Consider the following 12284-nt stretch of genomic DNA (forward strand, 5'->3'; position numbering starts at 1 on the left):
ACACTCGAGGTCTCCTTCACTCGACGGTTAGCAAACCAGTATATACAGTCACCCAAATCTGTATTCATCATTTCTTTATCTTTCTAGCTCTGCAGAAACAACGGATTTCTGCTTTCTTCATTTGCGGAACTTTGTACGCAGTAAAAATAAAGCTGAGATATAAAGATTTTCTTGTATCGTACAATGCTTTTAGCGTTTCACCGCTTTAATTTAACTGCACGTGGCAAGTAGGCGTGTTTCTTTTTATGAAATTTCTCTTGTAGCGAGTAATATCTGCTAATATTCATAATTCTGTACGAGAAATCGAGAGATGCCATACAAAAAATATACATTTCATCGCATTACATCAATTTTTCTAAAGATGCATTAATTTATCTTCTCGCTGTACATACAATTCAAATAGTTAAAGAAAACATAGTCCGTTTGAAGTTTTATGAGTGTTTGCGATTCTTGCGAAAGTTATAGCCAATAAAATATCTGAACTATAATAATCAAATTTGCACTGTCGAAATATAAAGTCAGACTCGTTAAAGAGGTAAGTGAGGAAAGAACACTTCGTTCGAAACTTCTGTTACCGTTTACGTATCTTTGGCGTGACACTACTGAGTGCAAAAAATACTTCTGAAAGTAGTTTCTTCGAGAAAAGTTCTTTGACGAAAATTTCATTTGCATTCAAGGTACTGCTGCAATCGGCCTCTCCCCATTTCTCTCCTCAATCGTTCTCCTTTTCCTTTTCCCTATCTTTCTTTTTCTTGCTCGCTCTTCTTCTCTCTTTCTACCACTTCGTGCTTAATGAAATTATGCTAAAACAGGCTCCGGCAAATTTCTCTCGTCTGGCTCGAAATCTCGCTAGTAAAAGTATAATCCTGAAAGATTAAATCCATACTTCGTAGCACATGTATAATATATCTTGGAATTTCCTTACTGAGCTTACGTACCTCTCTTTTGTAGTTTTTTAATTTACAGACAAATTACGTTAATTATGCGATCAGTAATCACGTAAGCTCCAAGTCAAACTTTGCACAAGCCAACAAAATAGATAAAAGTACCAAAATAAACCAGACAGCGCGTTTAACAGGATTCTTCTAACTGAACTGCCTGTACTGATTATCACATACGACTACTCGTGAATTTTCATCTTTAAAGTAATTGTATGAAATAGTACATTGTGCAACAAGGGGATAAAATAAGCTATATCAAGCGTGGGTGAGGTGTTCAGCACGAGTCAGAGTCGAGTGCTGAAACACCCCACCCGAGTGACATAGCTTTTATTCCCGTGTTACACACCGTGCTTTTCCAACAAGGGCATGAAAAGGACTCTTTATGCGTGAAAGTTGAGTAGGAGATCGTGCATTTTAAGTCGTGCACAAAAAATTTAAGAAATTTGAAAAAATTAAAAAATTTGAAAAACTTGAGAAAATTTGAGATATTTGAAAAACGGGTATTAACAGAGGGGAGAAAAAAAATTTCTCCCCGCTACTCATCAAGCGGCATTTAATAGTAGTAGCATTCTACGCTACTTTTAGGCATGGAAAAAAGCCTATTTCATGCGCGTGTTGGGAACAGTATATTGTGCAACTAGGGGGAAAAATTGGCTTTTTCTAGCGAGGGTGATGTTTTGAGCACGAGTGGGAGTCGAGGGCGCCTACGGCCACTCCCCCCTTGTTGCACACCGTACTTTTTATGATAAGTGCACGAATAGGCCACTTATCATGCATATTAAAGGAATGGGAAATTCGAGGACTTTTCAAAGTAAAACAATAGTATATTGAAAATTTTGAAAATTTCGAAAATTTTTCCTGGTAGAGATGTTGACGATAATATTTCCAGAAATAGGCAAGATTTGTATGAACTGGGTAGATTCCAGTCTCAACATATCGGTAGAAATCCCATCTAAAATGACATGAATTCTAGAATATTTCTAGCCAGATATGCTAGAAGTCGTCTGCAAGAGTCGCGGCTACATAACATAACCTTGCTTTTTTGCATTTTTTTATGGTTCGTAGGATTTGGATGTGCGACCGACTTTTAATTCGCGTGTATATATACGAGAATTTTCGGTTTTTCGTTTTCAACGCATTTTTGAACAATTTCACTCTGTTTCAAATAGCTCGCATTTTTTATAGGAACGGTCATTTTCGACAAAAAATAATGTTTGCTCGGCCAGGTAATAAATTACCAGGGGCGCAATAAAGGCTATTTTTTGGTAACTATTTGTAATTGTGGCTTATTATATTTGTTATAATATTATTCATAGGTGTATCAGTGGTACACCTTTAAATAAAATTATAACAAATATCATAAGCCACAACTATATGCGTTGATATTATGTGACGTCTAAAGTATTAGACGTCATATAGACACACACATCCATCAGATAGGCTGCAGAGTGAGTAAAAAACTACTCCCTTGCATCCCTTGGGAGAAAAAGTCTTTTTCTCCCAAGGGAGTAAATTTTTCCCGCTTCTAAGAAAAACTCGATTTTCTATTCATTTTACATGCATGGAAAGTGGCATTTTTCGTGCACGTATGATGAAAAAACTATTATGTACATTACTTTGACTTGTATTAGAAACTCAGGCAAAACAAGTATTTAATCAATGATAATATAACAAAGAAAATTGTTAAGTCCAAACATTAGCATCGGTGTTTGTATAAAGATTGTTTCTATATAGGGTGATAAAACAAGGGAAACTCATTGATTTACAATATTTTAAATGCAGCACTGTTTTCATTTTCGTATTAAAAAAACCTTCTTTTGAAATTTTAGAGTTACTTAGCTATATCTATGCGTTTTCAAATACAATTTTTAAAATACGCAAGAGCAAAAAAAAATCCTATTTCTTCTATTTGTGGTAACAACATCGATTATAACAATTGAAAAACCTGATTTTACATCAATTTCAAAAAATAACGTTACTTGATTTGTACTTACATTACATTAATTTTATAATTAATCTCTTTATATACGTTTTCTTCCTCTTAGCGAGGACTTTTGTAGTAGTTTTGCAGTTTCATTAAACATTTGATATTGGTGAACCAATTAAATTTTTAGTACAGAAAAATCACATAAATAAATTGATGAACGAATTCACTGATGATAAAAAAAGCTATTGATCTGGCTATTCAAAATAGATGAAACTGTTTATATCTGATGCATGTACCTAAGAAATTGCCGAGAACTGCCTACTTTGTACCTATGAAAAAGTGCATTTCATGAGAGTGTCGATGATACATGTATTTTCTGATGCAAGGTTAAAAAATTATCAGTATTTATAAAAGCGTGAATTGTATACGAAGCTAAAAAAACATATATATATATATATATCATAAAACAAAAATAGACCTTAAGGATATCAAATAGCCGTTGGGAAAAATTGCTCTCGACGGCGTCATCAGAAGGTAATCGTTTTCAATTTATAAAGTCACTAATGGAGTCGCGTAAAGAATCTTTCTCCTTCCATAAATCATTACGCTCTTAATATCCGGCGCTCAGTCAGAAAGGAGTTAGTCACATAGAGACGGCGATAGAGAGAAGAGGGGCGCCCCCCTGATCGTCTTTGCACCTTCTCATCCCGGTTGACTCATAGGCGACCTCTCATCATTTCTGTGGTCAAACGATTGATCATTTACTACGTCTCTATCTATAAAACATAAAAAAATCGACGTACATTTAGAGAGCGAGACGGAAAAAGCAAAAGAAATATCCAAAGATCCTAAGCTGCAGACGCGCGATAAGCAAGCACTGCGTGGAGGAGTGTTCTGTATGTAGTCGTGGCCCGGCGACAAATCCTCCGGATACCCGCGACGCGAGTCTTCGCAGCCGTCGTTAGCTTTAGCCTCTTCCGCGTCTTTCACGCGCACTGATCCGTTCGCCGATGGCACCGAGGAACTACTGGGAGACTTCTCCGGTTCCCGACATGTTGCGAAATCGTACGGTCAATGCTTATGCTTGCGCGAACGACAAATCCTTCTCTTTTTCCGAGGGGCGCACGAGCGATCCTTTCACGCGAATTCCCTCTTCACGCCTCGATTGCTAGCTCCAACGAAACGAATGCACGGGTCAGAATGAACTGAGCTTAGAGATCAAAAGTATTCTCTACGATTGTGACATTATTAGTTCTGGAGGATTATAAGTAAACCTTTATAGGGGTCGAAGTTTATTTTTAATATCACAGTTTCATAAGTTCTCGGTTCAAGGTAGAATAATCCGCTCTCTCCCTCGGAAATCGAATAATAATAACGTTATACAGTTTTATCAAATTTGGTCTGCGCTACTGAGCTAATTAACAAAAATGACAGGTTTGCTTAACCGCTTTGCGCCATACTCTCGGAGATCCTGCTAATAAGAAAGAATGAAATGAAAGTAAGATAAAGCTTTCTCGAAAAGCGCTTGGACTCGCGCAAGTTATTCCTGATCCATGACCTCCGAGCTCGTTCAGTCGCGACTCACGTGCGCGTCGAGTAATTTGTCTCGATTAAAGCAGCAGCAACAGTAGCAGAGGAAACAAGGGAGATGAAGCGCTTTCTTAGAAAGCAACAGCAATGGCAACAAGATAGGGAGTTGGAACAAACGGAGCAGCACAAGTATGGTAATCAGCTGCGAAGGGATTGACAGCGATGCCGTGGTATGAGTGTGGAATTGAGAGATGCGTGTCTTTATAGCTTTCCCTTTACTCTACACTTGTGTTTTCAGCGTACGTCTACATGCTATGTTGTAATCTGCGTGTAATAGTTTGTTCTTACATTTCTGTATGTATTAATGATGATTAACCACAGTACATGGCCATAGCGTGGTTAAGTCAGGCTAAAAATGTCTTTGCTTCATTGATCTTCTTGTATTAATTTAGACTGTCCTGTCATAATTAACAAGGAAATCTCATTTAAGAGTTGCATAGCTGTTAGAGCATACCGTTTTTTAAGTCTGAAGAAAATCGAGTGCTGGTACTAAACGCAAGCCGAGGTGGAAGTAACGTCGAGTATTGCTTTGTATACAGCGAAAGTCTCGAGGCACGCGTATGCACGACACAAATGCGCGCTTTCGCAACACGGGCAGGCGAGATTTTGACATTCCCGAGCGCGAAGCATCGAATTCCACAATCCGAATTTCCAAGACAATCCGTGAGAGACACCACCACCCAAGCGTGTATATCAGCATTTACTCAAGCTCGCGCACGTTTGCAGGTCCCGTTTCGGGAATTCGTGATTAGAAATTGGTTAACTGCGCACAATATCTCTCTCTGAGGCAAATTCGCGATTTGGCTCGTGCAAATGCTTTATGTCGAAGATGCGAAGAGAAAGATCATGCGCTTGTTTCGTTGACCGAGCTATAGCTGATTAAGTACAATAAAAAAATAATTTGCTATTATTTGTCTATTAGTCGTTTACCACCCGGGAAAGAGCATATTTTCAAAAAAACGATTGAATCTCACTATTCTCAACTATACTTGCCAATATATTTTTATCATTACATGTCTATATTAAAAATTCAAATTTTCTATTTAAATATATCAATATTTGATTCTTTCTTAACTGTACATTATATGAAATAGGACTGAATTGGTCGTTTTTTGACATAGCAACCAAGCAATAGTTATGAAACGTATCATAGCTTCATTGTTTTTTATTACAAATGCAAAAAAAAATATATTTTCGTGATTATGGTTTTATGTGGTCACGCGCTCGATAGTCAAGCACGGCATTGGTATCATAATTCATACAAAAATGCAATTCACATTATAAAACTTGAATGGGAAAGAGTATGTTGCGATTTTTACGAGCAATAAATCCCAATGATATTTCATTAATTTACAACAAGGTAAATGCCGAGCTGCTCTCGAACCTCTCTTTTTATCATCTTTCTCCCCTAACCATTTGGCTCTTGTTTGACCGGAATGCCAAAAAGTTGACAATATTTTTTTCCTACTTTTGCCTGAGCTGAGTACAGTACAGCGCATTTTCCATCAGGCGTGCGCAGGATAACTTTGAGCGTAAATTTATTACCTCTGTGTAGTCCCAAGCGTTTTCTCTATACCTTCGACCCTAACGTATGCGTACCCCTGTCTTCATTCCATTTTAATCTTCTTTTTCTCAATCTCCTGGTACGTTCACCACCACCACAAACTAATTCGATTCATTAGAATTCATTGAAAGTTATCATTCTTGTCTTTATTCACGGCATTAATATTATTGTAGGATTTTATTATTAGTATATAAAATAAGATTGAATTATTCGCGCTTCATTACTGCAACTTTATTGAGTTGTTATAACACAAGAATAAAACAAATACTTTTCTACATCAAGAACAGCGACTACAATACAAGCAGTTTATCGTGTTTGAAAACCTTTTGCAACAAAATCACTGCAGAGCTTTGTAACTATACTGTTCGATTCTGAATTCTTTTATTATTTTCAACGAAAATTTCATGAGAAACACTGATAGCTTTTCGTAAATCAATGTCGTTAACTTCAATGTCAATCTGTTGTATTATCTATTTGATTTTCATAGTTCCCTGGTAGAAATCCGTTTTAGCTCCTGGCTATTTACTAGGCATATCTCTGCATGGGCTATAAACAAGCTTGTTTTTTTAGCCAAGACTTGACCACCGATGAAACGCTTTTTCAAGCATTTTTGAGCCATTTCTTGAAAAGCATAGCCCAAGCTAGTTTTTAAATATTAATTGGATAATAGGACAGTTGATTATAAGGCAAAAGTGAATTTGTATAGGGTATGAAAACAAGCGAAGAACTGACTATTATTATTAAGGTAATGTAAGTGTCTGGATACTACCATTATCGTAGCCATTTAATTTCTATGAATGCACTAGTTTTAAGATACGTATATGCGATATATATATATCTGTTACAATGCCGCTACCCTAAGCGGGTCTTGGGCGTTGTCGTCCAGATCGGACGGGTGGGTGCCTATCACCACTACACAGCGCGTCCTCAGGTTGCGGATAGAGGAACAGCCCCTGAGAAAGAGGTTAGCTGCGAATAAATTGAATAAGCAGCCGCGGACAGCCGATAGGAACAGGCGTGGATGTGATGAGCCCACACTGTCGAACGCATTCATCTAGAAACACTACGCAAGCACCACAACAACAAAAACATTTCACATTACCTCTTATCTCTCAATCTATCTCTTTCATCACACATTACAAAAATGGGCAAAAATCCTGCTGCCGAGGAGGATGCGGGAGCGATGATAACTGCCCCGAAAGGGGATGTGTAGAATGATTCGTCACCTGTTCTTACGCGGTAACGATGCCAGCGAAGGCACGCTGCCTTGCAGGGGGGCGTTAGGATGCGAGAATGAAACCGTAGTGTGTCTGACGACGAATTGACACTGTCCTCGTCAAAGTCGGAAAGCTCTCATACTTAGTTCTAGAGAGGTATGGGGGTTATCACCTCTAGAACGGTGGACTCACCTGCGATCGGAACAGGATGCGAAGCGCGCGGGTTTAACATAACATCATGGCTCAAAAAAAATCAAATCCGAACCAAAAGGGACTTAAGTGTCGGAACTTGGAATGTTCGCGGTCTATACAGAGCAGGTGCGTTTAAAGAACTCGTAAAGGAAGCTGATAGGTACAATCTAGATTTGGTAGCAATACAGGAATCGCGGTGGCCAGATGGCGGAGTACTAGCATCGGGTAACTTCACGTACCTGTATGGGGCCGGGAGTGGGGGATCTCTAGGCACCGGATTTCTCGTAAGCAAAAGCATCATACATTCGGTTAAAAGTTTCAAATCCGTCAATGATAGGCTCTCGTACATCATTATCGAAGGTAAATGGTATAGATATGTATTTATTAATGTACGCTGTCCTACGGAGGACAAAGAAGAAGAAGCTAAGGATCTCTATTACGAAACTTTAGAGCAGGTAATCGACCAGTTCGCGTCTTACGACACAAGAATAGTATTAGGCGATTTCAATGCTAAAATAGGTAGGGAGGAAATGTTTAGGCATACTATAGGTAAGGAAAGCCTGCACGAAGCCAGCAATGATAACGGTATTAGGGTCATAAATTTCGCGGCGGCAAAAGATCTTATAATCAAAACTACGTGTTTTAAGCACAAGGACATACACAAAGCAACGTGGACATCGCCGGACGGGGCCACACAGAACCAAATTGATCATTTCCTCATTGAAAAAAGACGTCATACTAATGTTCTTGACGTAAGGGCTTACAGAGGGGCAGATAACGATTCGGACCACTTCCTAGTAGTAGCCAAATTAAGAGCTAGACTAGTAGCGAATCAAAATAGTAAGCGAGCAAACAAGGTAGAAAGCTTCGATATTGAGAAACTACGAGATAGAACAGAGCGAATTAGGTACCAGATAGAAATTAATAACAGGTTTCAGGTACTTGAAGAAGCAAACACATCGCCGGAGGGGAATGACGAACCGAATAGCTTATGGGGGGACATCGAAAAAACGTTAAAAGAGGCCGCGAACAAAGTACTGGGTAAAAAGAAAAAGTCAAAGAGCAAATCATGGTTTGACGAAGAGTGCGAACTCTGGTTTGAAAGGCGCAAAAAGGCTAAATTAGATAGCTTACAAAATAGAAGCGATAGGACCGTAGAAGAGTATTCTAACGTAAGGAAACAGACGAGCGCGATCTACAGAAATAAGAAGCGGGAGTATCAAAAGAATCTTATTAGGAGAATAGAAACTAACAGTAGGAAAATAACCCCCGCGAAATGTACAGAGGGATTAACGCCATCAGAAAGGGTTTTAGGAGTAGAGCGCAATTGATGAAGGACGAAAACGGGGACCTCGTAACAAATGACAACGAATTACTGTCGCTGTGGAAAAATTATTTCGATAAATTATTAAACGTGCACGAAAATAGCGAAGAATTAGGGGACGAAATTCACACTGCTGAACCCCACGTGGAGGAACCGAGCTACCAAGAAGTAGAGGCCGCGATTAAAAAACTAAAAAACAAGCCGCGGGAAATGACTCTATACCAGCTGAGTTACTCAAATATGGGGGCGTCGAGCTCACTTTCAAAATCTATAAACTAGTATGTGCCATCTGGAAAAATGAAACAATACCCGAAAATTGGAAGGAATCTATTTATTATACCGATTTTTAAAAAGGGGGATAAGACAGACTGCAATAACTATAGGGGTATTTCACTTTTAGCAACGTGCTACAAAGTTCTGTCAAACGTAATACAAGCTAGACTCACTCCATTCGCGGAAGATATAGTAGGAGATTATCAGTGCCGATTTTGGCGCAACAGATCGACGAGCGATCAAATGTTTACCATAAGACAGTTGTTAGAGAAAAAGTGGGAATTTTGCGAAACCATACACCTACTATTTATAGATTTTAAAAAAGCGTACGACTCTATTAAGCGAAGCAAAATGTATCAAATTCTAGTACTTCTCGGTGTACCGAAAAAACTCGTGAGATTAATTCAAATATGTCTGAACGGAAGCACGGGAAAGGTCCGAGTAGGCGGTAATGTATCAGAACCCTTCATGATACGCGATGGTTTAAAACAAGGGGATGGGCTCTCTACGGTGCTGTTCAACTTAACGTTAGAGTATGCCGTTAGAAAAATGCAGGTTAACCAGATGGGCGCAACGCTTAATGGAACTACGCAGATGATTTGGATATACTGGGGGATTGTAGGGAAACGGTAGCAAGAAACGCGGAAATCCTCATACAAGCGGTGGAGTATACAGGGTTAGAAGTGAGTGAACCAAAAACAAAGTACATGATTGTGGATAAGCTAGGCATCTGCAGAGGGGAGGAAGATCTCAGAGTTGGGAATTTTACTTTTGAAAAGGTTAGCGAATTCAGGTATCTGGGTACGACCATAAATGATAGAAACGAGATTAATGTCGAAATAAATAAGAGACTCCATTCGGGTAATGCTTGCTTCTACGCCGTGAGTAATTTACTTAAGTCGAGGCTGTTGTCTAAAAACGTTAAAATAAGAATATACAGGACAATAATACTGCCAGTGGTTATGTACGGGTGCGAAACGTGGGCTCTCAATAAGCAGGCGGACAACCGTTTTAGGGTATATGAAAATAAAGTCTTGCGAAAAATATACGGGCCGAAGAAAGATAAGGAAACCGGGGAATGGAGGAGACTACACAATGATGAGTTACACAATCTGTACGCGTCACCAAATATTAACAGAATAATAAAATCGCGCAGATTGGGATAGGCAGGACACGTAGCGAGAATGGGAGACGACCGTACGGCAGCGCGTATCATGAAGGGCAGGCCGATGGTAACGCGACCTCTAGGTAGACCTAGACATAGATGGGAGGACAACGTAAAAGCGGATCTAGTAGAAATAGGACGGGTGGGTGTCGATCGGAGAGGTGCATCTTGGGTGGGGTTGACACAAGATAGGGCAGCGTGGAAGGCTTGCGTAGATGAGGCGATGAACTTTCAAGTTCCAAATGCCATGTAAAAAAAAAAAAAAATATGCGATATATATACGTATATAGGTATTTTCGTGGCCGGAGATTAGTTTTTAGTTATATTAATTAACTTATTAGTATAAAACATTAAGAATAATCACTATATATTTTTATATAATGATTATTATTAATGTTTTACAATATATATAAGTTAATAATATAACTAACAACATTGAATATTTACTAACAATTTTGTATAAATTTTTGCTTGATATTTATTAAAACCTTACAACTTAAAAAATTAGTTTACAGTCTATCTTAAATGATTATTTGTACTGTAAATTAAAAAACACTTATCAAAAATCTTTACGGTAGTACATTGAACTTCGATTCTAAAAGTTTAGTAATATTTGAATGCATAGCAATAAACGTAAAATTAAATTAATTGTTCTTAAAATGACCTAAATACACTTCGTCGAATTCTTCTTCTGAACTATGTTCTGGTGATGGCGTATCCTCGAAATCTTGAAGTGCGTCGAAACGTACATTCGTTGATGCTATTAAATCAATTTCTGCATCGTCTGATAAAGAGAATCCGTTGATGAGTGGATCAGTTTCAAAGTGAAGTCGTGGATACTTTGGAGAAGGTTCAACTGCCTCGGTAGCAAGCACTCTTATCGATCCATCACTTGTTCCGACATATTCTGCTCCTGTTCGGACAGCTTGAGTCTCGATTATTTCTTGCTCTTGTGAAGTGGATGTACTTGGACGAACATGCTTTTTGTGTAGCTGCGTAGACTCAGAGGAATCAGAAGGCTCTGATTTCTTCGAGGTGTACCAGGATCCGGCATTAGAAAGAACATTACTCAAAGCAGTTTGTTACCGTTTCAATTTAATAATTTGTAATCGCTCAAATGTTAATAATTCTTTTATTTATAAAATTGGAAATAAGAAACGAAACAAGTTTTCCGACGACCGGTGATAGTCGATACTGTGTCGTAGGCCGCGTGCAGGATCGTCCGGGGCAGCTTTCCTCCTTCGACGATTTTGACATGATATCATGCAAATAAGTAAATCGGTAAATGAAGGAGGGCACGGTGTGAAATGCGCAGAGGCTTTCACAGACGATTGGCCATAGGAAAACTTGTACTTAAGAGAAACGTTCGAAAAGAAGTAGGTTGCCTAGCGATGAAACAACAATTATGTTTTTTGACAATTGAGCGAGCAGGCGATGGAAAATTGGGCAGATGTTGGCGAGCGATCGAATAGTTCGGACGTTTGGTCTGTCAATAAAGTTTGTCTTTTCTAATTCAGTGTCTCTGTGTCTTCTTTCTTCGTGCGCACAGCTGATAGTGATCAAGATCAGCTACACAGTTATCATATCTATTGTCAGAGGTTTCAATATGAGATATTGATCTTCGTTCAATTATAAGAGCTGAAAATGTAAATAAGTTAAATTAAAACGTGCCTTATCCAGAATACAATTTCTATGTAGTATAATATAAAAAAAATATTACCTTCAGCTAAAGAAAAAAAATTGGTTGGCTTCATGACATATTCGTGCTTCTTTTGCTTTACAGCTACATACTGTGCGGCCACTTCTCTGGATAAATACATTTTCAGCATGTTGACTATAGATCGGGATAATACAAATGTTGGGTCTAATCCAGTCTGTAATACATTTGTCTGAAATTCTTGTACAATTTGAAAAGGAATCTTATAGTTGAATTTGTCACAAATTTGCTTAATTGTACCAATATATTCTTTGGTAACTGTGACATTCTTGTTCAAGAGTGTCTTAAAGTTTTGAACCTCCTGCTTTATTTCATTCGTAGTAGTTTTCATCTCTTTCATTTCAAGTACGTACCCTGTAAAAACATTGTATCAT

The 12284-nt window shown here is 38.4% G+C and overlaps 1 protein-coding gene across 1 annotated transcript; it reads right to left on the minus strand.

Annotated features, from left to right (window-relative positions):
* Window positions 1–10751: 10751 nt before the first annotated feature.
* On the minus strand, window positions 10752–12257 carry LOC103315976. Its single transcript, XM_031928803.1, has 2 exons — window positions 11914–12257; window positions 10752–11831 (listed from the first exon to the last, which is right to left on the minus strand). Exons 1-2 carry the CDS (start codon window positions 12248–12250, stop codon window positions 11707–11709), a joined length of 462 nt encoding a protein of 153 aa, XP_031784663.1. The 5' UTR covers window positions 12251–12257; the 3' UTR covers window positions 10752–11706.
* Between the last annotated feature and the right edge of the window lie 27 nt (window positions 12258–12284).

The sequence above is a fragment of the Nasonia vitripennis genome, chromosome 4 (genome assembly GCF_009193385.2).
Source record: "Nasonia vitripennis strain AsymCx chromosome 4, Nvit_psr_1.1, whole genome shotgun sequence".
Classification (NCBI taxonomy): domain Eukaryota; kingdom Metazoa; phylum Arthropoda; class Insecta; order Hymenoptera; family Pteromalidae; genus Nasonia; species Nasonia vitripennis.